Source organism: Elgaria multicarinata, chromosome 10 (assembly GCF_023053635.1).
Source record: "Elgaria multicarinata webbii isolate HBS135686 ecotype San Diego chromosome 10, rElgMul1.1.pri, whole genome shotgun sequence".
NCBI lineage: Eukaryota > Metazoa > Chordata > Lepidosauria > Squamata > Anguidae > Elgaria > Elgaria multicarinata.
The window spans coordinates 12,345,694-12,372,560 of NC_086180.1; the positions used below are offsets into that span (position 1 = coordinate 12,345,694).

A 26,867-nucleotide genomic window follows, 5' to 3' on the forward strand; every position below is an offset into this window, starting at 1 on the left:
CAGAGAAGATTGTACAGAGAAGATTGTAAAATCAGAAGGCAAAGAAAAAGGGGCTGTGCTCCGTATTCTTGCTGTATTTTTCTAAAAGATGCTGGGAGTTGTAGGTCTTCCCACCCCGCCACCCCCAGTCTAAACATGCATAGGATTGTGCCCTAAGAGAATTTACAGCCACTGTGAATGATGGAAGAAACTAAATACTCTTCTTTGTGCAACTCATGTTGAACAGGTAGCCTGGCCTAGTTATGGACAGCATTGTCAAGAATTCCCTCAAGATATGTGTTCAAAGGCATTTCATCCTCAAATCCTTCTTTATTGATGGCATTTATAAGCCACCAATAACAAGAAATTCCATGGGTGGCTTACTATAAAAGTTAAAAGCAATAGAATACACAGATCAAATTATTAACCCCATAAAATCTAATACAGCATAAACCAGCAGCAGATGACAAAATCAGTATAGAAAGCTCACCACGGGAAATTTTACCAGTCTTAAAAAAAATTAAAATGTAGTATTTACAGATGTTTTTATTATTAAACATTATGATTGAAAAAACACAATAAAATATATAAGCTCTTCATCTGGCACCAAAAATACAACACTGGCACCAGGCAAGCCTGTCTGGGAAAGGCTTTCCATAATCAGGTTGCCAACACTGAAAAGACCCTCTTCCTAGTCACCACACCTCATTTGACAGAAGGACCTCAGATGAATGACCACAAATATGGGGAGATCTCAATCCTTCAGGTAACATGGCCCCAAGCCATTTGAAGCTTAACACTTAAGCCATTTGAGCCACTTAAGCTTAACACTTAAGCCATTTGAAGCTTTTTTCTAAAGCTTTTAAAACTTGATTTTGTTCTGACTTTTATATTATTATTATTATTATTATTATTATTATTATTATTATTATTATTTATTTATATAGCACCATCAATGTACATGGTGCTGTACAGAGTAAAACAGTAAATAGCAAGACCCTGCCGCATAGGCTTACAATCTAATAAAATCATAGTAAAACAATAAGGAGGGGAAGAGAATGTTAGTTTTACTCTACCCTGTGCCTGTTTGGTGCATTCTCTTCCTCTTCTTATTGTTTCATTATGATTTTATTAGAATGTAAGCCTATGCGGCAGGGTTTTGCTATTTTATTGTTTTACTCTGTACAGCACCATGTACATTGATGGTGCTATATAAATAAATAAATAAATAAATAAATAAATATAATAATAATAATAATAAACCACCTGCACTTTTATTTGAGCCCCAAACAGACTTCTTGTAGTTTGTTTGCCCTCAAGTCCCCAGAGTAAGAATAATTGAAATAAATACATTTGCACTCTCTGCTTCCATATCCCTTCCCATTTTTATGTTGCCTACTCTGTCAAATTTTATAGGGTCCTTCTCTGTGGAACTCTCTGCCCCTGGAGGTCAGGTAGCGCCAACACTAAGCTGCTTCCAGCACCTCCTGAAAGATCTGCCTTCCCCAACTGCCTAGCCAGCGTTTCTGTGTGTGTTGGTTGTTCTTTTCTTGCTCGTTTGTTTTTTAAATTGAATAATTTTAATTTGCTTTTTTAATCTTTCTTTTACTGTTTTATCTTTCTTTTACTCTGGAATCTGTGTTAGATAATTGAGCATAGGTATATAAATGTTGTAAATAAATAAATAGATCGTTAGCTCATTAGGGCACAGACCTGTGCCAGTATTCTTTATAAAATAAACAAACAATGTGAAAGATATCATGCATGTGGACATGATACCTTTCACATTTTTTATTTTTGCAAACAATGGCAAATCAGCGGTTTAGGCTCCAGGTAGAGTCAAGTCCCATCACCTCATTTGAAGGTATAAGCACTACGTTAGTTTTGAAAGGGCAAATACTAATGAATACTCTCTTTTCACAAAGATTTCATTTATTCAAACACACACAGACACAGGCACACACAGAGCAAATAGCAAACAATTACTGGAAAACAGGCAAGAGAAACAAAATACATGTAACTAAGACATCCATAGAAACCTATTGTCCAGGTTATGCACTAGGCAACCAAGTGGCCCAAGAATTAGTGGTGACATACCGTAAAAACTTCACACAGGAGATGGAGGCTATTGTAGAAAAAAATGGTGTAGAGACTCTCTTACATCACCGGAAGTTGACCAATTCAAACAGAAAATCTTGCTTTCTATTTCCCAATCATGGTGAATCAAGGCTGCTCAGACTCTTGAATACATGATGAATTAGTACTGTTCAGAAGACAAAAAAAGCTTTAACCACTGTGGTTTAAGGTGTCTTCTGAACCGAGCCACTCTCTTTAAATTTCATTCATTTCATTTTTATACTCTCTGGGCAGTTCACAATAGCTATAAAGAAAAACATAGTGTAAAAACAATTTTAAACAGCTAAAAAACAGTTACAATACTAGAACCTGATAAAACTCCTGATATTGAAATCCCATTGTATGTCAAGTACCTGGGAGTATACCAGTCTTAACCTGGCACTGAAAAGATGACAATGCTGGTGCCAGGTAGACCTCAGTGGGGAGTCATTCTACAGTTGAGGGGCTAATACCAAGAAAGCCCTCTCCATTGTTGTGACCCTCCAAACCTCCCTTGGAGGAGGCACTCTGAAAAGGGCCTCAGATGCCAATTGTAGTCTATGGATAGGTTCATATCGATCAAAGCATTCCATCAGATATTGCAGTCCCAAGCCGTTTAAGGCTTTATGGGTCAAAACCAGCACCTTGAAACAGGCTCAGAAACATATGGGAAGATAGTACAAGTAGGCCAGAATCAGTGTTATTTGTTCAGACCTCTTGGTCCCTTCTACCAATCTGGCCGCCACATTTTGCACAAGCTGTAGCCTCTGAACTGTCTTCAAAGGCAGCCCCGTGTAGAATGGATTGTAGTAATCTAACTGGGAAGATGCTAAGGAAGTCAGGTTATCCCTGGCCATACATGGGTGTAGCTGGGCCATCACCTGAAGCTGATAGATGGCAGTTCATGGCACTGAGGCCACTTGCACTTCAAATTATGATGGCTCCCAGTAAATCTGCTCTTTCAGGGGAAATGCAACCCCATCCAGAATAGGTTGAATCTCTTCCTTCAGGTCAGAAACACCCACCAAAAGCATTGTGCTTCAGTTTATTAGCCACAGCAAGGCACTGATTTAGCACATCCACAGCCTCACCTGATGATGAAAAGGACAAATAGAGCTGCATGTCATCAGCATACTGATGGCAACACACTCGAAAAATCTGGTATACCCCACTCAAGTTTCATGCAGATGCACAGGGGACAAAACTGACCCCTGCGGGACCCCATACTGGAGAAACCACGGGGCCCAGCAATATCCCTCAAGCACCACCTTTTCGAGCTGCTCATCCAAGTAGTAGCAAAACCACTGCAATGCAGTACTTCCCATTCCCAATTCAAGATAATCCCCCCTTAAGAATCCTATGGTATAGAAAGCTCCCGAGAGATCAAGGAGAATCAAGAGGGTCATACTTCCCATCTTTCTCCCAACATAGGTCACATGACCAAGGCTGTTTCCATGGCAAAACCTGGTCTGAAGCCCGACTAAAATGGATGCAGATAATCAGTCTCATCCCAAAGCATCTCAAGTTGATTGGCAACTACCTGCTCATGGACCTTGCCCAGGAAATCAACGTTTGCCACCGGCATAGAGTTGTTAAGATCTTCTTGGTCCAGGGAGTACTTCTTCAGGAGTAGTCTCACCAGCGTCTCTTTCCGGTAGCCCAGGACCACACTCTCTCACAAGGAAGTATTAATCACTTCCCTGGGCCAGCCAGCTGTTCCCTTCCTGCCATTTTATATAAGCAAGGATCCAATACAGAAGCGTTTGCACAAACTTATCTGAGCAGCTTGTCAACATCTCCCACCTACTCCCTTACTTGCAGTTGCTCCCCTACACCCACTTCACAGCTTTTATGCACAATTCACCAGAAGGCATGGTTCTGCTTCCATCACATCTGGTTTTGGTTTCACTGTTGTAGCCATACTTTGACACAAACACAAGTTCTAATCAGGTGGTGTGTTTATCATGTCCTGTGCTTCATAGTATAGCTATTAGACTGTGTTCTTTATACCTCTGTTGTCCTCAGGTCTTTGCTTTCACTTGTATCTATTCACTTTCTCTGACTTCTTCATGGATGCAAGTAAGTAGGTCTTGCTTATGAAAAGCTTAAACATGAAAACATTCAACTAGTTAGTAATTAAAGGTTGCTTGGTCCTTTGTGTTGCAACCTACTCAACTTAAAATTCCATAATGAGTCTTCCCCAATTCATACACAAATTTCTCCATGTTTTCCCAAAGGCATCAGTGGTGCTTTTCCTAATGCGGTGAGAAGAGAAAGCTCTCTGCTACTGCCTTTTCCACAACACCAAAAGTGAAACCAAATCAGCTCATCCCACTCTTCTCCAGCAGCTACAGACTGGTCTTCAGCTCCATACACTTCTTTGGGCATTGGATAGGGGGAAAGACCTATGTTTGAAATGGAACCAATTACGTAGGGAGGTGGTGGGCTCTCCCACACTAGAGGCCTTCAAGAGGCAGCTGGACAGCCATCTGTCAGGTATCCTTTAAGGTGGATTCCTGCATTGAGCAGGGGGTTGGACTCAATGGCCTTATAGGCCTCTTCCAACTCTACTATTCTATAAAAGAATATCCAAGAAGAGGCTTGTGCCCTGGCAGGCACAACTGACCACAATCACCTTTTATTTTGAGACTTTCAGATCTTTGCCAGCATTTCAGTGTCATGGTTTAAGGAAATGGAACGACATCAGGTTCATCCTATTTCTATTAGATTTGCTTGCCATAGAAATAAGTTTGCAAATTCATGTGAGGTAATTACACAAAGTAATTTGTATGTGGAATGCTTAGATATGTACAATGTATAGATAATAATGAATGACATTTTATAAATAAAAACTAAGATAGGAGAAGAAACAAAAAAAAGGCAATCATGGTCAAACATAGCTATTTATTTTTCTTTTTATAAACAGCATTCAGTTCATTACTGAAAAAGACTAGAATTTATATATTTTTTCATCCCATCACTTACAACAATCTGTATACAGTATTTACATCTTTCCAATATATGTGTTGCAGAATTTCAAGACATTCGACTTTTTTTTAATCAAAAGCTGTTTTCATTTAAAACAAGTATTGATCAATGACTACAAACTGAAGTAATATTGGCACAGTCTGCTTACAGTACAGGTCTCTGTGTTGCATCTTATATTTTAAGCCTTTATTGTCTAGCTGCTTTGACGTACTTAAAGACGCAGGCATGACTAGGGTTGCATCTGCAATACCTTTTTGTCTCTGATTCAACAAGCCTCAGTTACAGATTTAGGGTGGCGGTGTTGATGGTGGTGGTGGTGGTATTGTTGGGTGAGCTCATAAATGAAAGCAAGTCCCACAAACAGCATAAAACCAAATACAAGGGGATCCGGTTAATTCAGTTAGAAGAATCAGACAGTAAAGCTTTTCCTGGACTGTACTACTTCAAACTACAGGGTGGGAGGATGGGATTGCATGCTTGAATACTCTTGCCACAAATAGAACGTCTTACCCATAGAAAGCCAGTCAGGAAGAAGGGTTCAAATCTAGCCTTCTCCCCAAAGTGCTGTTTTTCTTGTGCATAAAGATGCAACCCATCTGTCTCTCACCACCACCAACTGTAGCCTCAAGTTGTGCAATCTAGAAACGCTTGACTGCTCTGTTCTGCTGTCAGTTTAAAACTTCCTTCATTCAGACAGGAAGCTGCAGCCATAGCAGATGCACTTTGCAGCCCACATCAAGGAACCCATCACGTACTGTCTGGAGAGCCCAGGCTAGAGATTCTACATTTTTCCTAGTCTCTTTCCCCCTCTCACTGCATTTAAGACCCTGCCAGTTAGTAGGAATTAAGTGAATCTGTCTGCAGTCTGCATGTACCAGGACTACCAGTGATTAATATTTTGTAAAGCCTTTTTGTTCTCGGCTGCTTGTCAGAGGTATCAATTCTGATGGCAAAATTTAGCAACACGGTATCTGTGAATAAATGTATTAAAAATGGAACCAAATAACCTTTCAAAAGATTTGTGTTCCCAAATGACCTAGTTGCACATGTACAAAAATAATGAATACAGTTTAGTGGCTATAAAAAATTAATTTCCCCTAAAAATACAGTAATCTATGAAAAACTATTGAAAGGGCAGTGCTCTTGAGGGAAGAAATACAAGCAAACAAAAGCATTTTAAAATTTGAATTACTTTGCAATTTTAGGAAGGAACTATATTTCAAAAAAGGAAATTGTGTGTACGACTGACAGAAATAAGATACCAGCTAAACTTTGACATAAATGTAAATATCTTACTCCTAAAGTGGCTAGTGGTTCTAGAAAGGCATCTAGAAAACCCAAATATGTCTTAACTATTAAAAGAAATACAATGCCAAAATAAGCACTATGAGAGCATCGCAGTTGAAAAATTGGCAGGTCCACCTTCATGTTACGATTTAATAATAAGAGAACTGGCATTTCATCTACAATATAGTATTCCAAGGGGTAAGAATAAGAGTCAGCTGGTTTAAGATATTCCCCAAACAAAAGTGTTGATTATTTTAAAAATTACAACTTCATATAGCAAACCAAGGCAAGGGTTTATGGAAATTAAAGGAAAATTCTAAAAGATAAGAGTCAATAGCAGCAAATTGGCCTTTTGCCTGTGGAAGGGAGCTTGAGAGAGAGATTTCAGTTCCAAAATATTAACAGAGACTCTGTTTTTTCTATCTTAAGGTAACTACAAATATTCAGAATTCTACATTGCATAGTAAGCAGTAAAAGAAAATTTGACATGCACTTGCAAAAAGGCTATTTGTCCTTTTGAAAGTTGTTCTCTCTAAAGCCCAGCTACCACTAACAGTAGAATATGGGACATTTTTATACTTATGCAATTAGCATGGATCCCTGACGTGAATATGCAAAGAAGACATACAATTTCTCTGGTCAGAATTTTAAAGTTCTGTCCTAATAATGTAAAAGTCTCCAGATCAAATCAATTACTGGCCTAAGAAAGTATAACACAACTGGTTTTAATGGACTTGCATCTACTTTTATGGCCATCAGTACTGCCCAGTCTCATCAAATTGAGGTAGCTTACCTCTTGAAGTTATTAACTACATCACCAAGGATTGGTAGCTGAAGTAAGAGCAAAGCCAGTTCAGCCTTTTGAAGCTCTAAGGCTCTTCCTTCACAGCGGAAGGAAAATGGTGTTAGTAAATCGCTGGCTGTAAGTAAAAAGTCAGTTCCTAGTGTTCACCAGGCCCGAATATCCAATGTTTGATATAAAAAAGCAATCCAGTAATCTAGACAGAGTATCCCTTTAAAATTAAAATCCTGATCCAAACTGATTTTGTTTTGTATGATACTGTAATGTTCAGCTTTCAAGAACTTTGTTAAGCTGAAAAATCAGAAGACTTTTGGATTAGCATTTTAATGCACCCTTAAACAGTAAATAATTTTCTCAAGACCACAAAAAATAACCCAACAATTCCCATTGCAATACAAATAAGGAATACTCAGATTAAACACTGTCTTCATATTTTCAATGCTTTTGTCTTCAAGTTTAATGCACTCAGCAAAATTTAACCAACAGCATTCTCAGACAGTGATCTCCAAGCTTTTATTATCCAATGAGGAAGTCAGCAATGAAAGCAAACCAACAGTTTTAATGATTACTTTTCCCCAATGAGTACTTGAAACTGAATACACCCTGTTCATATCCGTATCCATATTCACCACAGTCTCTAAAAGGATGTTATTTGAAGACCTAAGATTATGTGATCCAAATATTATGGCCAAGGTAGTAAGTACTCCCAAAAATATATATTCAAAGTTCCTAGATCCAAACTTATTTGTACAGGAGATGTGGCAGGGTTTTTTTTGTTTGTTTTTTAAAGAACTCATCTTTTGTGAGATATTAAAATTGCTAGATGAGGAAGGCATTTAAATAATAATTATCACTACTTAAAAACTATCTCTACATCCAAACTTAATTAAAAAAAAACACATGGGATTTTCAATTTCAGAATTGTGAACCTGACTTCTAAAATCAAGCACAGACAAAACTGGTATATGAAAAAAGCAGGGTCATGGATGTGTATTAAATATGACCCAAATTGCCGATTATTAATTTTGCTAGATCTGTATGCAGATTTATTATTCTCCCTGCAACAGCTACAATCAAAGGTTACCTAATTTTTCAAGGTCAAGAGCATGAATTAAAGAGAGCTAGATAATGATTACAGCAATTCTTGTTTTTTCCGTTTGTGACTGAGTTACTAATAATTAAAGGCCATCCCTCAAGCTCAAGAATATGTTGTATGCCTATTAACAGTGTAATGCTTAAAGCCCATTTTGTGTATGTAATCTCATAGACACTGCAAACACATGCTATGGGAGGTTGTTGTGTGAGTCATCAATATGCTAATGTGTGAAGTGGTTTTCAGGTCATCTTCATCCAAGGATGAAGACCTCTTTGAGACTACATAGACCAATTCATGGCTTTCAGTCAGTCTGTGCAAATTGTGTTGGAAAGGGTGAAAGTTATGATGCTTTATCACTATATACTCAGAGAACTGGTCAAACCAGTCAAATCTGTTTGTACACAGAACTCTGAATAAAACCTGAGAACAAGTGTGGGAAACAGAGAGATGTCGCACGTTCTCAGTTTCTCAGAATGAAATGTCCCGAGTTTCTCAATATTCTACCATGAACATCCAAATAGTGGTCTATAAACCATCTAGAAGTCTGGTTATATGATACTGGCTCTTTTCCTCATGTGAAAGGAGGAAAAAAATAGACAAAGAAAGAGCGACAAAATTACATCAAAATTAGTCTGACTAAAATTAAACCAAGACATCTAAATGCAAAAACAAAAACAAAGTCCAGCTGTACTCTGTACGAGAAGAAAATTGATGTGCTTACTGAATGTACAACGCAAAGGGACTATGTGCTCAGGATGAATGGAATGACAAGTGTTCCACATGAGAAAATGGATTGAGACCATTTATAAAAAGAACCGAGGAACCCATGCTCCTCAGTCAAGTGGGCTTCCTACTCCAGCATTAAAATGACTATGGATGATTTAAAAGTAAAAAAAAGTTTCCTTGTTATCATTACTGCTGTTCCCTGTGATTGACTTTGCTGTTTGTTTTTTACTTCACACTCCTGCCAGACTGCTGATTTATTTGATAGGAAAGCTTACGGTATAGTTTGACCTACACCAACCATCAAAATAACCATGCTGGCTGATCTAAATGAAAGTTAATGTTTGCAGAAAAAAATATAAGCAACAAAGAAGTGGTCAACCCCATGTTATCCTTGGTCCTCCACAGATGTAAAACTTATTGGGTGAGTTTCTGAGCAGGACATAAAAAATGAGCCCCTCTATCACGCTCCCTTCCAAAGCCTACAATCATCTCTAAAGGCTTTGCTTTGTATTAAAAGCTGGAGATCACCGACAGAAGTTATGGCTTTTTTTTTTTAAGTTTTACACATATTTAGTTATATATATATATCTCAAGTGTTAGTAAATGTCCTGGGTAGGAATTTGTGTTTTCTGTTTCCAGCAATGTTCTTTGTATGTGCTTTGTACCTCAGAAGAGAGAGTCTGCCAAGGCACTTAGAGAAGGTTAAGGTCTCTTTAAGGACCTTCTGAGAATGGGCTACAACTGGCAATGCAGAACCCATACAACCAGCAGTGTCACATTTCTCAACAAGCATGTTTTTTCTCCTTTTATAAACAAATGACATCGGCTATTTTTTTAAAAAAAGTTCACAATGAACAATAACAGAAAGCCATTTACTGTGTGTGTGTCGCTAAAAGGTAAAGGACTTCCTCTAATAAAAGCATAGAGAATGGATCTAGGTTGCCCAAGTAAAAACAGAACAAGTTTCCTTTTCTTTCTAAAAACAAAAAAATTAAAAGGCTGTAAACCTCCACACACTTACTCAGGAGTAGGTCTCATGGATCTCAGTTAGTGTGTAGAGAATTGCAGCCCAAATCCCTAAAACACCACATGCCTGCTTAAAGAAACAAGTGATTTGCACAAATCCATTTCTGCTTATCTGTCCTTTGAAGTGAGTTTTTCAATCAGTTCTTGGAGCGGAGCAAGTTCTCTTCTGTCTATAAGGTTAAATTCCTGGTGGAGGCAGAAATAAAACCAACATCTTAGATATTTAATGACATATTCATTAGTTCTCAACAGCATTATTTTAACATTAAGTAACTGAAAGCAAAACTATAGGCTTCATGAAATGGTGGATTATGCTAGGGAGAAAAGTAGCCAACCCAGAAAAGTAGAAAATAAGTGAGGGAAAAGCTCACCTAAACTAAGATTAAAAGAAAGATCCTCACCTCAAGCAGAAAAACAACCCCCCCTTATATCTATTTTCCTGTTGATTGAGATATTTGTTTAAATATTTCATTTTGAACAGCAAATTTTGGCCCAAAGCAACGTTGCCATTTTGACCAGTCTCCTGTTTCTGGAAGTTAAAATAGAAGCGTTTAACTGGACTCCGTGACCATCAATAACAGGAGAAAAGAACTAAGCAGTGTTGGCTGTATTTATTGAAAATATTTTTTTAATCCTTCCTTTCTACCAATGGTGTTGCCTCATTTCCACCTGTAACTATTTCTCCAGTCTCTTGAATGTTTTGGACGGGTTATATTGATGTTAAAAAAGAACCACGACCTCTGATAGTGCCATTCTAATCCTATGTATATTACTCAAAAGTCCCATTCTGTTCAATGGGGCTTGCTCTCTCTCTCTCTCTCTTTCCCGTCTTCCCTCCTGAACTCCTTTTCCTTGTGTGTCATGTCTTTATTAGATTGTAAGCCTGAGGGCAGGGACTGTCTTTTTTGCTAAGTGGAAGCCGCTCCGAGAGCCTTTTTTGGCTGAGGAGCGGGGTATAAGTATGATAAATAAAATAAATAAATAAAAAGGTACTAAAGCTCACTGTGAAGATTTCCACAGAAAGCATTCCCCAAGCTGCTTCTGTTGCAGAAGTAAAAGTAGCCGACCCAACAAAGTCACAATAGCAGTGAGTGGGAAGGTACTTATCTCAGCTCTTGAGACATATCACTTCTTGCGGGTAGGTGGGGTGAGCACTAGTTCCCTGTAGAGTGTTCCTGAACCTGCACTGTATAGGCACAGACCCCATGTGCAGCACGGCACAGTTGGACATGTTCACACAGCATGATAAACCAAACCAGAATTGTAAGCAATCCTGGTTTATCATGAATGAACCAGTATGCTAGCGCACACTGACCAATTGTTCCCAATGTAAGCGGTAGGGACTAAACAAACCATGGATGGAAGGCATGCAGTTTTTTTAGTCGCTCCCACTTGCAGCAGGAGTCAAGCAGCAGAAATCACACAACAACCACCTGTCCGGGTTTTGATTTTTAGTGTCCATAGTTTCTATGTTACCCAGGCAAGTGCAACTGTTGCAATGAGTTACACCAGCCACTTAAAGGTCAGAAGATAATTGGATAATTGGTTAACGACCTGACAAGTGTGATTGATTGTCAATTAAGTTGTAAATTGGTAGAGAAAGATACTGCTGTGTATATAAGTCTTGTGTAAAAGCGTGTCTTTACCTCTCCTGTGTGAATATGACGTTGCTGTGAGTATATTGTATGATATTGTAAAAATATGATCTCTATGTCTTTAACTCAGTAAAATATTGCTGAAGAAAATACTGTTGCTGTCGATTATCTCTGTGGCTGTCTTTACTTTCTCTGAGCCTGCTTGGAATGCTGCATACTTTGCTAATCTCTCCAACCGGAGAGGAATTTATCCGGACGACCCCAACACAACCAGCAGTCTGTCTTATTCACATTGCATGTGAACTGGGTCACTATTAAAGAAGCCATTTCTAGTTTGGTGGCCCAATGCTAGTGGATACCTCTAACAATGGAAATCTGCTGCCACATGCGTCATATAATCTGATCCGGACTCAGTTCCATCACTGTTAGAAATATCCCTTTATTAGCAGAGGTGAAAAATAATCCTACCTATGAAGAATCTGTTTTTACTTTATTCTGATAATAATTTCTGCATATTCCACAATACCCAATTAAAGTTCATAATGGCTGGCACATTCTCCATTCAAATCACATTGACAAAAACCTATTGCAACAGACAAGATAGAAGGTGGCTCTAGATGTAGAGTCCTAAAAGTTTCAGGGACAAAGTACGCTTACATGGTGGTGGAAAAAAGCTTGATATCATACAATCGTGGCTACAGTTCCATCTCTCCCTGCCCCCTTTCTCTCAATAATGCTTCTACTATATAACATGCATATCTTCGAACTATGTATACGTGTGTTGTTGTTGTTTTTAAAAAACCAAGTATGATTCTATAGCATAGAATTCAATTGTGGATGGGGCACAACCTACACAGCACTGCATCAACATTATGATCATGGCAAAGGTAAATTCTAAGGTTTAATGACAACCCAGCAAGGTAGAACATATGCCGTTTCACCACTGTAAGTGCTAGAAAACAGAGAATCGTGTTCCACTTTGTAGGGAAATATTACATCACAGTGACCGCTGTGCTAATTTACCTGAACAAAAAAGATAAAGTGCTTGAAAGATGTGTTGAGATGTGCCTCTTCTTGAAGCTGGATGACTGGATCAAAGTGCTGGTGATAGATGTGAGCATAAACTCTGAAGAGACGCTTTAAGATGGTCTTGGCTACTGACATGAAGTTCTTTGGGAAAGGAACACCTAGAAATACACAAAGCAAACATTCAGTCTTAACATTCCAATAGAACTGCAGGTTTATCATGTTCAAGACCTATCTCGTCGATAGCTTCTTGCTTAGGTGCATAAGCAGAAGTACAGGACATGACTCATAGAAGAGAAGATACCACCTCACCCGACATGAACCACCCATATGCTACATTCAACATCTAAGGTCCTCCTTTGCAATATTTACAGAAGTGTGGAAAAAAACCCCTAAGGTCCTCCTCTGGGTCCTAACTCCAAGGGAGACTTGGAAGATGGCAACGAGGGAGAGGGACGTCTTGGTCGTGCCCCCCAATTATGGAATGATCTATCCGAGGAGGCCTGCTTTGTGCCAACATTGTTATCTTTTCAGCAACAGGTCTAGACTTTTCTTTTTTCCTAGGTATTTAGCAGCATGTGATGAGTTTTAATCTATACTGGATTTGTTTTTACGATTTGGCTGATTGCTCAAAGTTGTTTTTAGATGTATGTTGTCTCTGTGTGTACTGTCTGTTGTGTGTTTACGCTTTTAAATTTTGCATATTGTTTTTAATGTTTTTATCTTTGTAAACCACCCAGAGAGCTTCGGTTTGGGGGGCAGTGTAGAAATGTAATCCATCATCATCATCGGAAGCCAGTCATGAAGATTACAGAGTTCCTGACAGTAACATGGATTGGCAGAGCCCAGGGACTACATCTGGACTGTGAAGACCAGGAGCACTAGAAAAGAATCTTTTACGTGAGAGTTTTTCACCGGTAGCCCAAAACAAACAAAGGAGACAGCTAAGACTATCCAGCAAGCTTCCTAAATGTTTGGCCCAAATGACGTTGATGTCCGACTATCCAGTCTACTTGGCTGAGCCTGCCTTGTCAAATTCACTTCTGACATGGGCACTGCAACCTGGGATTGGTATGAGCAGAGACAGAAACCCAAGATGGTGACATCCGTCATCTTCAACATAGATGCCATCTACATGTTCAATAAAACTATGATCACAGAAACCATTTTTAAGATATTCAAGCCTATTAAATAAAGCCATAATTTTAAGGGGTTGAAAGCCTCAGCACTAGAATCTCAAATCATATAGGAATGTGATCCCATTCATAGCATAGTTACAGATGTTTAAAATAAAACATTCAAATCTAGTAAACTGTTTAAACGGTTTATTCTCAGAGGGGCTGTTATATAGGCAGCCAGTGATAACAGGATGTCAAGTGATTTCGAAATTGACAAAACTCAATGTGGATACACCCCATTTTAGCAACCATTTATGAAAAAATACCGTATTTTCCGGCATATAAGACGACTTTTTAACCCAGGAAAATCTTCTCAAAAGTCGGGGGTCGTCTTATACGCCGGGTGGTGTAACTTCCAAACTTACTGTTTGGGTTCTGAGGGTGTCGGGGGTTGAGGCAGGCAAAGGGAGCGCGAGCTCCTGAGTTCTGTGTGTGTGTGTGTGCGTGTGTGTGCGTGTGTGTGAGAGAGAGAGAGAGAGAGAGAAAGCGAGTGAGAGAGCGCGAGGGAGGGAAGGAAGGAGGAGAGCGAGGGGGGGCGAGCAACTCCTGACGGAGGTCTGTGTTCTGTGTGTGTCTGCGTGTGTGTGTGTGTGTGTGTGAGAGAGAGAGAGAGAGAGAAAGCGAGTGAGAGAGCGCGAGGGAGGGAAGGAAGGAGGAGAGCGAGGGGGGGGGCCAGCAACTCCTGACGGAGGTCTGTGTTCTGTGTGTGTCTGCGTGTGTGTGTGTGTGTGAGAGAGAGAGAGAGAGAGAGAGAGAGAAAGAGAGAGAGAGAGAGAGAGAAAGAGAGAGAGAAAGCGAGTGAGAGAGTGCGAGGGAGGGAAGGAAGGAAGGAAGGATCTCTCCCGGCAAGCCATTCCACAATCTGGGAGCGGCAGAAGAAAAGGTCCTCTGGGTAATAGTTGTCAGCCTTGTTTTTAATGGCTGGAGTAGATTCTTCCCAGAGGACCTGAGTGTGTGGGGCGGATTGTACAGGAGAAGGCGATCCTGCAGATAGCCTGGACCCAAACCATGTAGGGCTTAATTTAGTATAGCAATCTCTCCCTACAAGGAATATATTTGTTTCTTAAAATTGACCACTTAGTAATTATGGTCAATGAGTGTATAGTGGTGTTCAAATAAAGTGGTAGTTGCACTTTCTCTCATTACTGTTTTTTCTCTAGAGAAGAAAAGAAATGCCATTAAAAATTAGAGGAAGCACTGAAAACATAATTGATTATGTTGAAAAAAATCTCTTCTTTTTAAGCATTGCTAAAGATATGTATGTTCTGGTCCACATACCAAACATTTTGTATGTAATGCTAAAATTAATCTTGTAAAAATTGCCTGAATTTAAACAATGGCTGCTTATAGTTGTTATACATTTTTGAGAATCTTGTGTGGAATTTCCTCAAGACTGAACCCTGTATTTCCTCCTATGCCTTTAGAAATAATACAGTTTGTAAATAAAACTACCAAGCATTCATGTTTGGCAATCTACTAATGCCAGATTTTAAATTTACCTATTTTAGATGGAAATAGCGTTTCATCATCCAGCTGATCCTGAACCCAAGTCATAAGGTAATCAATGTACTTTGGTGCTGAACACTTGATTGGCTTCTTTATGTTTGTTCCATCTGCCCAATGGTACTCATATCTGAAATGGAACAGAAATGAAGGAGATCCCTTTAAAATAAACCCAGGTTTATTGGTTTACACACTAAACAAATGAAATTTTGTTTTTATCACATCTTTAACAGAATAGGTGAGATACAAAGACCTGTTTTAGAGATGCTCATGGTTTTCTTTTTTCTTTTTTTTAAACCATAAACTAGTTCCCCTTCCCAACCACAAGTCCCTTCAGTTTCAAATGCAGTTCACTATATGCCAGGAAGGTCTGCTGTTAAAGAAACATAAACACAAAGTTCCCCTGCATGTGCAGAAATATTTCTGCATATTTTTGGATACCAGCCAATGAGAATTGCAGCTAACATTCCACCTTGCATAGAATATTAAAATCAAAGCATCAAGCTCAGGTGTCACTATGAATACCAAGGCCAGGGGAATTTTTTTTTTAATCATATGGCCAAGTCACTAATTGTCCCCACACACCCACAAAATAAGTGCAAATGAATTATTTGTTTGATGGTGTAGCACCACACCTAATCATGCTGCACAGACTCTCCAATTTTCCTTGTCATTTTGCAAAGCTACACCTACAACCAGCAGTTAAAAAATAATTATAATAATGCTGACCATAAGGCCATGACCAAAATAACCTCCCTAATCAACCAGTTCTTTTTTAACGGCAGTTTCAGGCATCCACAACTTCCTGTGTAGTGAGCTCTCTAACTGCAAAGTTGCCGTTGGTTTATGTTGTAGTTTTTAGTGATATGGTAAACATACATACTAAAAACTGGATCTGAAATAGCAAAGAGACAGTGGTTTCATTGTATGTTGACTTTCAAGTAGTTAAGTAGCTGTGCAAGGAAATGCAGGTTGCTTACCTGTAACTGTAGTTCTTCGAGTGGTCATCTATGCATTCACACATATGGGCTTTGCGCCTGCGCAGAGACCAGACCGGAACCTTCTATAGCTGAGTGGAACGTTTTTGGCGGGAACCCCTCCCCCACGCTACCGTGCATGTCCATGGGGTTCCCGCCCTTACCTCAGTTTACAGGAGTCCGACATTGTGCCCCCATAAACATGAGTGTAAATAAAATAAAGTACATTCCACATATAACTGTGTCATTTATAAGTCTCACACCACCAAGTGGGGATGGTGGGTGGGTTGTGTGAATGCATAGATGACCACTCGAAGAACTACAGTTACAGGTAAGCAACCTGCATTTCTTCTTCGTGGTCTCTATGCATCACACATATGGGCGAGTAGCAAGCTGACATATATTTGGAGGTGGGTTGGTGCATCATCTGAAGATCTCCAAGAGCACTGTCCTTCAAATGAGCAGTCCTGCCTCGCACAGGTGCCCAAACTGTAGTGCCTAACAAACGTGGATGGAGTGGACCACGTTGCAGCTCTACAAACTTCTGTCAAAGGAACACCTCTGCCGAAAGCCACAGATGTTGCGACGGCTCTGGTAGAATGAGCTGTCACAGGTTTCACCAGCTCTAGTTTAGAGATAGAGTAGGCAAGTTCAATTGTCTCTACAATCCAGCATAACAGACGCCGGCATGAAACAGGGAGTCCCTTATAAGGCTCCCCATAACAAATAAACAATTGCTTTGTTGTTGTTTTTTGTTTGTTGTTTGTTTGTTTGTTTGTTTGTTTTTAAATTCCCTGTCCTAGCCTTGTAAAAGGCAAGAGTTCTCCTTACATCAAGTGTATGTAAAGCAGACTCTACAGGTGATGTAGGATTCGGAAAGAAAGCTGGTAGAGTGATATATTGGGACAGATGAAAGGTTGACACTACCTTAGACAAGAAGGCAGGGTCTGTGCGTAACACAACCTTATCCTTGTGAAAGATAGTGTAAGGAGCAACTATCTTGAGAGCTCTAAGCTCACTTGCACGTCTAGCAGAAGTGATGGCTACTAAAAAGACAGTATTGAATGTTAGAAGCCTAAGGTCAGATAAGGCCATGGGCTCGAAGGGCTTCTTTGTCAATGCCTGTAACAACACTGATAGGCTCCATGGTGGAACGATACTCTTTACTGTCGGTATCATATTTTTAAACCCTTTTAAAAATTTCCTCGATGTTGGATGCACAAAAAGTGTAAAACCATCCATGCCTCGATGAAAGACATAATAGCCACTAAGTGAACTCTGATGGAAGTGAGTTCGAGTCCCTGCTGATAAAGTGTCAGTAGGTATTTGAGGATTAACGCTAAAGGGCAAGATTCAGGTGCTTGATCGTTTTCCAAGGCAAAAGTTTGAAATCTTTGCCACTTTGCCACATAAGATTTTCTTGTTGAAGGCTTTAGTGATGCCAAAAATATATGGTCTACAGTTAAATCTTTGATACGAGAGGAGGAGTGGATGATATTCTCCATGCCGTCATCTTGAGGGTCGACGGGTTTGCGTGTCGAACCCTGCCCTGGTGTCGAGACAACAGTGTCGGTATCGGCGGGAGTCTGATGTAATTCCCGTCCGACAGTCGAAGGGCGTGGGAGAACCACGTCTGTCGAGGCCACCATGGTGTGATAAGGATGCAGTCCGACCTGTCCGACTGGATTTTGGCCAGCACCTTCGTCAACAGTGGAAACAGAGGAAAGATGTAAAGAAGATTTCCTTTCCAGGTTCTGGTGAAAGCATCTCCTAGCGAGTGCTTTCCTCTTCCTGCTCTGCTGCAGAACCTGGAACAAGCTGCGTTTTCTTCAGTAGCGAAGACATCGACAGCAGGGAGGCTCCAGTACCGAAAGAGAACGTCTCTTACTTCGGTATCGAGCTCCCATTCGTGGTCGACGTGGAAAGACCTGCTGAGGGCGTCCGCGATGATGTTTTCATTGCCCGCTACATGGGTCGCCGTCAGGTGAGTATTTCTCTTTATGCACCAATTCCAAATCCTGAGTGCCGATTGATTCAGAGGATGAGACCTTGTCCCACCTTGTCTGTTGATGTACGCCACTACTGTGGTGTTGTCTGTTGCGATCAGGACGATTCAGCCCTCGATCAATTGTGAAAAAGTTCTTATTGCCTTCTCCACCGCTAGCAGTTCTAGGTGGTAGATATGATGTTCCCTCTGGGAAGGAGGCCAACGGCCCTGAGTTGTGAGGGAGTCGCAGTGTGCTCCCCATCTGATCAACGATGCATCCGTCGTGATCGTTACCAAAGGAGTGTTTCGAAGATCGCAAGTTCTTAAAACCCAGGCTTGCAATATTCTCATTCTGAGTCTTGCAAACCTGATGACTGCATCAAGCCTAATAGCCTCTGAATTGTCCATGCCGAAACCTTTCGGCGGCTCTCAGTAGCGATGGATAAATCTTGAAGGGTGCTCGCTCTAGCTGAGGGCAGGTATGCTCTCCCATCTCGAGACGATAGGGTTACCCCTATAAAGTCGAGCTTCTGATGTGAGGTCAAGATGGATTTCTCCTCGTTGACCCACAAACCCAACAAGTCCAACAGGTTGAGGGTGGTTGAAATGTCGTTCTGGAGCTTGCAACTGCTGTCCGCTACCAGAAGCCAATCGTCCAAGTGTAGGAGCTGCAGAATAAAAGTAACCGTTGTCATACGGAACTTCCTTGGAATGATGAATTTGTTTAACTGCTTTAAGTCCATGATCGGCCGAAGACCTCATATTTCTTCGGGACCGTGAAGTAGCGCGAGAAAAAACCCTGGTTGAGTTCCTCTGCGGGTACGGGAGAGATGGCTCTCTTCGATAGCAGAGGTCTGTACCTCCGGAAGCAGAGGAAGGGATGGCGCCGTTACTTTCACCCCCGAAGAAGGAGGAAGGACATCGAGCTCGATGGCATACCCCGAGTTGATGATAGTGAGCACGCAGGAGTCTGATGTTATTGACTGCCATTGATGGTAATGGGGAAAGGGAGGTGGACGTGGGACAAAGAAGTCAAACTCGCTGCTTCTTGGTGAAGTCAGGCTGACGCTTGTCTTGTTGAAATGTAGACTGATATGGCCGCTTACTCTGGAGTTGTTGTTGTTGCTGCTCTGTTGGCTTTGATAGTAGGGCCGCTGCTGTTGTTGTTGAGCAGGCGGTCTTGTTCACCGTCTCAGCTTGTATTGGGCAGGCTGAGCAGAGAAACTTATTTTCTTGGCTGTTGTGCAAGCCTTGTATATAGAGTCCAAGGTCTTGTCCGTCTTGCTATTAAACAAGCCCTCGCCATCGTAAGGCATGTTCTCAATCCTGGCTTTGGTGTCATGAGCCAGATTAGCGGAGCGGAGCCAAGCATGTCTCCTCAAGGACACGGGTCCCATCATCGACTTGGAATGGCAGTCAACTTGGTGTCGCGCTGTCAACACTTGCTGCCTGGCTATGGCTGAAGCTTCACTTTGGAAGACTCGTGCCCGCTCTTTTTTGTCCTCTGGGAGATGTTCACATAGTGATCCTATTTTCTCCCAGAGGAAGAGCTGGTATCGTGCCATGGTAGCCTCGTAGGCTGATGCCCAAAGAAGCAGAGGAGTAAATCCTCCGGCCCGTAAGGTCCAACTTTCTGCCCTCTCTGTCCACGGGTGCAGAATGTGCCTTCTGTAAGTGGCCTTGAGCCGACTCCCTACGATCGAATTAAGTTTGGGATGTTGGACCAGAAACTGTACATTTTCTTCTTAGACTCGATAGAGGGTCTCTAGCCTTTACGATGTGGCTTGAGTCATAGCCGGTGTTTTCCAAAATAATTGAGCCATTTGCTTTAAAGCATGTGGTGCTGGATCACCAGTCCTAATGCCTGAGCCATTCTAAGCATATGGTCAGAAGATCTGACCATATCGTCGGAAGGGGAAGAAGGGTCGTTGTCATGAACCTCATCTTATGGTGAAGGCATCGATGGAGTAGCCGACAACCCCAATTCAGAATCCGATGAATAATTTTCTTCAGGCAAGGATACTGTAACCACCTGGAGGTATACATGCTCCGTCGGTATCGTGGTAACCGCGGCAGTCGATGCCGATGGCTGTGTACGGTGTCGAGGCGTCGACACCGTGGACATTGGTGGGCGGGCGGTGGAGGCAGCGGTAGATGACACATGCTCCGTCGGTATCGTGGTAACCGCGGCAGTCGATGCCGATGGCTGCGTACGGTGTCGAGGCGTCGACACCGTGGACATTGGTGGGCGGGCGGTGGAGGCAGCGGTAGATGACGCACCCTCGATGTAAGCGAAGGGTGCGCATAATACTCTTCTTGAGGGTACTGGTGGTCACCCTGGAAGTGGGCGATATCGATCCCATTCATAGTCGCCACATACTGATTGGGGATAAGAGTATTGAGAAGCTCCTTCCCATTGACGCCTTGGAATGTGCCTTGGTGAAGGCGGTAGAGGGATTAGTCCTTGAACCTCTCACAGCCTGGTAGGTTCTCGGAAAGAGGCCGCTGAAACCGAATCCCGCAACTCGCCCTCCGATAGACTGGGAGGGTGTGTCGGTACCGTAGCCATCGGTAGCGGCTGGAATCTCGATACCGAGGGAGGCCTCGGTATCGAAGCGGTCGGTATGGCAGGAGGAGTAGAGTGACTCCTAGCCGGTTCCGCCGCTCCATTTCCGAAGAAGATTTGGGAGTCCGGGCCTTTTTTGGAGATTTTCCTGGCCGCGGAACTCGCCAGTGACCGTCCAGGCGTTAGGGGTATCTGAGCCCTATTAGCCGCTCTGGAATATTCAGGCACCTCAGTGCAACGGTCATCAACGGACTTACTGGCTGCCGTTTTGTCGATCGTCGAAGATTGGGAGTCCGGGCCTTTTTGTAGATTTTCCTGGCCGTGGAACTCACCAGTGACCGTCCAGGCGTTAGGGGTATCTGAGCCCTATTAGCCGCTCTGGAATATTCAGGCACCTCAGTGCAACGGTCATCAACGGACTTACTGGCTGCCGTTTTGTCGATCGTCGAAGATTGGGAGTCCGGGCCTTTTTGGAGATTTTCCTGGCCGCGGAACTCACCAGTGACCGTCCAGGCGTTAGGGGTATCTGAGCCCTATTAGCCGCTCTGGAATTCTCAGGCACCTCAGTGCAACGGTCATCAACGGTCTTACTGGCTGCCGTTTTGTCGGTAACGGACTTACTGGCTGCCGTTTTGTCGGTAACGGACTTACTGACTGCCGTTTTATCCATAGTAGGAGCCTCCGTGGCTCTGAGAGCTTTTTCCCCCCAAGATGGAGGGAAGTTGTCAGCTCTGCTTTTCCTCATTTGTTTTGTAAACGACATGCAATGATGGCAGGCCTCAACGATATGGCCTTCCCCACACTTCACACACTTCGTAAACGGGGCTTCAACTGCCATACAGGCCTCACGCGACCGAAGTCGCTGAGGAAAAATATCTACAATAATTTTTTTTTTTTTTTTTAATATAAGAAAAGTAGTAAGAAGAGTCTTAGAAAAAGATCGAAAAACGAAGAAGATCGTAAAAGAGAAAATAAAGTTAATAAGAAAAACGCTAGAGGTTCGGTTAAACAGGTCTGTGCACAATGGCGAACGACGAAGAACTGAGGTAAGGGCGGGAACCCCATGGACATGCACGGTAGCGTGGGGGAGGGGTTCCCGCCAAAAACGTTCCACTCAGCTATAGAAGGTTCCGGTCTGGTCTCTGCGCAGGCGCAAAGCCCATATGTGTGATGCATAGAGACCACGAAGAAGAACTAACACAAATTTAACTATGGTGTAGTGTCTAAAGTGTTGGACAAGGAGTTGGGAGATCCAGGTTCTAGTCCCCCACTCAGCCATGGAAACCCACTGGGTGACTTTGGGCCAGTCACAGACTCTCAGCCCAACCTATCTCACAGGGATGTTGTTGTGAGGATAAAATGGAGAGGAGGAAGATTATGTATGCTGCTTTGGGTTTCTTGGAGGAAAAAAGGCAGGATAGAAATGCAATAATAAATAAATAAATAAATAATTGTTCCACAGGTAAATTAGGAAGGAAAGTAAAGGAACCTCTCGTGCAAGCACTTGAGTCATTGCTGACGCCTGCTTTCACTGACGTTTTCTTGGCAGACTTTGTAGCGGGGTGGTTTGCCCTTGCCTTCCCCAGTCGCAGTTACCTTTCCCCCAGCTAGCTGGGTACTCATTTTACCGACCTCGGAAGGATGGAAGGCTGAGTCGACTTGAGACGGCTGCCTGAGAACCAGCTTCCGCTGGGATCGAACTCAGGCCGTGGGGAGAGTTTCGGCTGCAGTAACTGCTGCTTACCATTCTGCACCACACGAGGCTCTATGGTAAATTAGGTGTTTACTGAAAATTTACTTGCTGAATTTACTTACCAACTTGCACAAGAAGACACTATTCTTATGAGTGACGATTCACCATTCCCATGCCCCCAACTCTAGATTTGTGTGTGTCCAACAAGATCTTCTTGAAGATTTCTCAAAGACATTTCAAGACCTTATTGTTCCCTATCCTGTCCTAAGCTAAAAGCAAGATGATGACATTGTGCCCTATAAAACTAAAACCTGTAATACTTAGTCCTTATTGTTTCTAATCTGATTTTATTATTCTGAGGACTTCTCCCTGTATTTTTCAGATACATGCAACATACAACTGCATGCAAATTATATTAATGATAAGGCTATGGGTTACATAAATTCACTCCAGCCCTTTTCTCATGAAATATTACTGATTGTATAACTTCTTATTTATCTATTAAATACACTATACATTTTTGTGTACTTCCCCTTAATGCTAGAGAAGATAGTACAGTTTTACTGGTAAAATATGAGTGGTTTAAAATGATAGCTGAGCAGATGCAAAATAAAACACAAGTGGAACAGTAAAACAAAACACACAACCCCATACGTTGACGTAGAACAAGTTTTGAAATTGGAGCACTGATCCCTTCCTTTCATCAGCTGTATTTTCCACTTAAAACATGTTCTTGATCATTACAACAAGATGACACAAAGCCCTATGAAGAGAGACTGAAACAACTGGGCATGTTTAGCCTGGAGAAGAGAAGATTGAGGGGAGACATGAGAGCACTCTTCAAATACTTAAAAGGTTGTCACACAGAGGAGGGCCAGGATCTCTTCTCGATCATCCCAGAGTGCAGGACACAGAATAATGGGCTCAAGTTAAAGGAAGTCAGGTTCCGGCTGGACATCAGGAAAAACTTCCTGACTGTTAGAGCAGTACGACAATGGAACCAGTTCCCTAGGGAGGTTGTGGGCTCTCCCACACTAGAGGCCTTCAAGAGGCAGCTGGACAACCATCTGTCAGGTATGCTTTAGGGTGGATTCCTGCATTGAGGGGGGTTGGACTCAATGGCCTTTTAGGCCCCTTCCAACTCTACTATTCCATGATTCCCTAAAACTGTGCCTTTGTCTTTTTTGAAGCAAAATGATTTCAGGTCCACTCACATTTCCAGACTAGCAATCTATAGAGAGAATTCCAATGTAGTTGTGACCCAGACCATTGTAATGAGCGTGTTTTCAGAATTCTTAGTACTTACAGTAGAAATTGAATTTTCAGTTCCTAGAAATCTTACATGATGCTTCTTTAAAGCCAAGATAACTTCTACATACAAGCACATAATGGCACTCTAAAGTCACATTTCTCTTTTATATCAATACTCCACATGGAGCGCTACTTTAGAAACAGATAATGCACACCGAATTAGCTCATTATGTTCATCTGCACAGAATTTCAAGGATCACAATGCCAGACACTGGTTTCTGTACATATGGAACATTTTTGGCTGGAGTCAGACAATAGTTTCCAAGGGAACTGAAATGGTTTGAAAGAGGCATTGATTTACATAGTATAGACCAGGAGTGTCTAACTCAAATGTGTTTGAAAACTAAACTCTCCACCCAGCAGATGCCCAGGGTTCCCACCAATATTTCTATTCACCTCAAAAGACAGCCAGTTTTCATTGTAGGATTATTATTAATTATTATTATTATTATATTTATTTGTATCCCGCCTTTTGCCCAATACTGGGCCTCAAGGCGGCCTTACAAAATTTAAAACATATACATTTTAAACGTAGGAAAAGAAATGTACAAAAAATAAAAAATAAAGTAAAATAATTACAATATTAAAACATAAACAATTTTACAAGTCCTTAACATAGATGGAGGACCAGATTATACTCCAAAGGCCTGCTGGAACAAACAAGTTTTTGCCTGCTTCCGAAAGCCCATCAAGGAGGGAGCCAGTTTAGCTTCCCCAGGAAGAGAGTTCCAAAGCACTAGAGCAGCCCTCTCCCATGTTCCCACCAAGGCCCTCTCCCATGTTCCCACCAAGCGCACCTGTGAAGATGGTGGGACTGAAAGAAGGGCTTCTCCAGATGTTCTCAAAGCACGGGCAGGCTCATAAGGGAGAATACGGTCTTTCAGATAAGTAGGACTAGTGTTTCTAAAAATATACCTTATCTTCCCATCCCAATTTGCCTCCTTTCAAATTTCCCTCCCTGCTTGCCAAAATATCTCCTCACTATCTTTCCATCGCCCCACAACTGCTGCCCCTTGAGCATCCTGCTACAACCCCCAATTCCCCACTAGATATACCTACCAGAATTTTGGACTTTTTCTTTGAGGCCCCTTGTTAGACACGTCACTTATCCATAGCTAATGCTAAGCAAGGTGAATTACATGAACCCTGATTAAATTCCAAACAACTGGGCCCGTTCAGACGACACTGAGGGCTCTGTGGTTAGCTTAAGCATGCTTCTCTGTGGTTGGCACTAACCACATGACACAGTTAACCCTGCCCAGTTCCCGGTTTGCTTAACCGTGCACTAGCAGTTTGATGAGCTCCTGAGTCCTCTGAATGATCCGCCCCATATCCCATTAGCCCTTGTGCTAAGAGAGCCAGTAGTTGCGTGGTTTAGGCTATTTAGGCCGCTCTGTTCTGCTAGCTCTATGATTTCACCCCCTTAACCAGAGGTTCATTAAAAATGTTTTTCTGCCCTCATGGCTGTGAAAGAAAGCCCCACATCTAGGTAACATTTGCAAAGACTCTGCAATTTAAGATTAAATCAGAAGACTGCTATCTTTTACTCCCGCATGGCCTTCAATCTCTGCTGCCCTGCTCTCAACCCACACTTTTCCTGACACACACACACAGAGATAGATCAAATTCTGCAAAAACTCAATGGCCATCTCCAAAGCAAAAGCATGCAAAACAGAGAACGTCTTTCTCCCTTTTCATAAATGAAATTATTTTAGGCAGCACAACTTGTTTCCTAAGTTAGATCATTGTTTAAAATAGAATAAAAAGCAGCACAAGCACCCCAGATTTTCTGCCTCACAGTTTTACTGTTGCAATTAAGCATAACAAACATTCTTACTTTGGACCTGCAGACATCACCGGGCAGCTCTCCTCTGTGCAGAAGTCTGTAATTGTCCCATAAAGCATGTTGATCTGATTGAAGAAGTCCACAGCTATAAAAAAAAAAAATCCCAATGACAAGTTCCGTTTAGTAAGTAAGTGCCAAACTCTGCAAAAATTATGTCCCGCTTATTGCAAACCAGACTGCGTTGCGCAAGGCAGGCATACACAGCTTCTCAGAAAAACGGGTCCATTATGGTTGATAGGTTAATTTACAAAGGAAATGCTGGTCAGAAAGTGGAAAAGATTTTCAGACTGCAGTCTGAGTTACTAACCATAGGAACATTCAAATGACCGATCAATTTATCTATTAATAGAGCAAGCATCTCAGGGACCACAGGATTGTTTTGATCCCCCGCTTCTGAAATCAGAGACAGCACTCTGACCTCAGAAGGGGGTGTCAGAGATTTGCCCCGCCTGCCCTGCCTCCTCATAGCGGCGGAGAGAGCAGAGAGACCAGGATAGGATTTATCCTGAGGCTTCTCCAGCCTCCTTGCTTTCTGCTCCAAAGCATCCTCGCCTGTCTAGTGAAATTTGCAGCACGGGAGACCGCTCCTTCCACCCTGCATTGGATCATTGGATGCCTCCAAGTTCAGGGGGTTCCAATCATCGAGGGCATCCTACATCTATAAAACTATACATGAACAACAGAAAAAAGCACACTTCATTTTTCAATGATGCCTGCACATGTTATGGTAGGTGCTATACTAGAACTCATTTAAAATGGCTCCTGCCACAAGCAGTTTTGTACTGTTTTAAATTTTAAAATGTTTTAAAAATCTACTGCCAAACTAATTGGTAGGACGGTTATAATTTAGCAAGGACTTTTTAAACTAGATTGACTAAACATGATTGCCATCAAAACATTTATACCCCACCTTTCTGCTTCAGACTGAAGACATCCAAGGTGGTTTACATCAAAAGTTAATGTACCACAGTGGGGAAACTGCATCAAGAACTGGAAGAAGGCTACTGGTAAAAAAGGAAAAATCCAAAACACAAAACACAGAACCAAGGGGCCTGGCCAAAAAACAAACACATGCAGATCAAAGATCTGGCAGGTTAAAGGTCTGCCAGAACAAGGTCTTCGAAAGGCAACAGAACATCAGGGGACGGGAGCCTGTCAGATCTCTC

The 26,867-nt window shown here is 41.8% G+C and overlaps 1 protein-coding gene across 1 annotated transcript in view; it reads right to left on the reverse strand.

The window, feature by feature from the left end:
- Positions 1-4,978: 4,978 nt before the first annotated feature.
- Positions 4,979-26,867, reverse strand: part of MOB1B (MOB kinase activator 1B) — a 58,272-nt gene continuing 36,383 nt past the window's right edge. Inside the window, exons 3-6 of the mRNA XM_063135211.1 lie at positions 25,693-25,786; positions 15,318-15,451; positions 12,638-12,801; positions 4,979-10,205 (exon numbers count right to left, since the gene is read on the reverse strand). Of these exons, the coding sequence (XP_062991281.1) occupies positions 10,128-10,205; positions 12,638-12,801; positions 15,318-15,451; positions 25,693-25,786 (470 nt within the window). The 3' untranslated portion in view covers positions 4,979-10,127. The remainder of the gene's footprint in view (positions 10,206-12,637; positions 12,802-15,317; positions 15,452-25,692; positions 25,787-26,867) is intronic.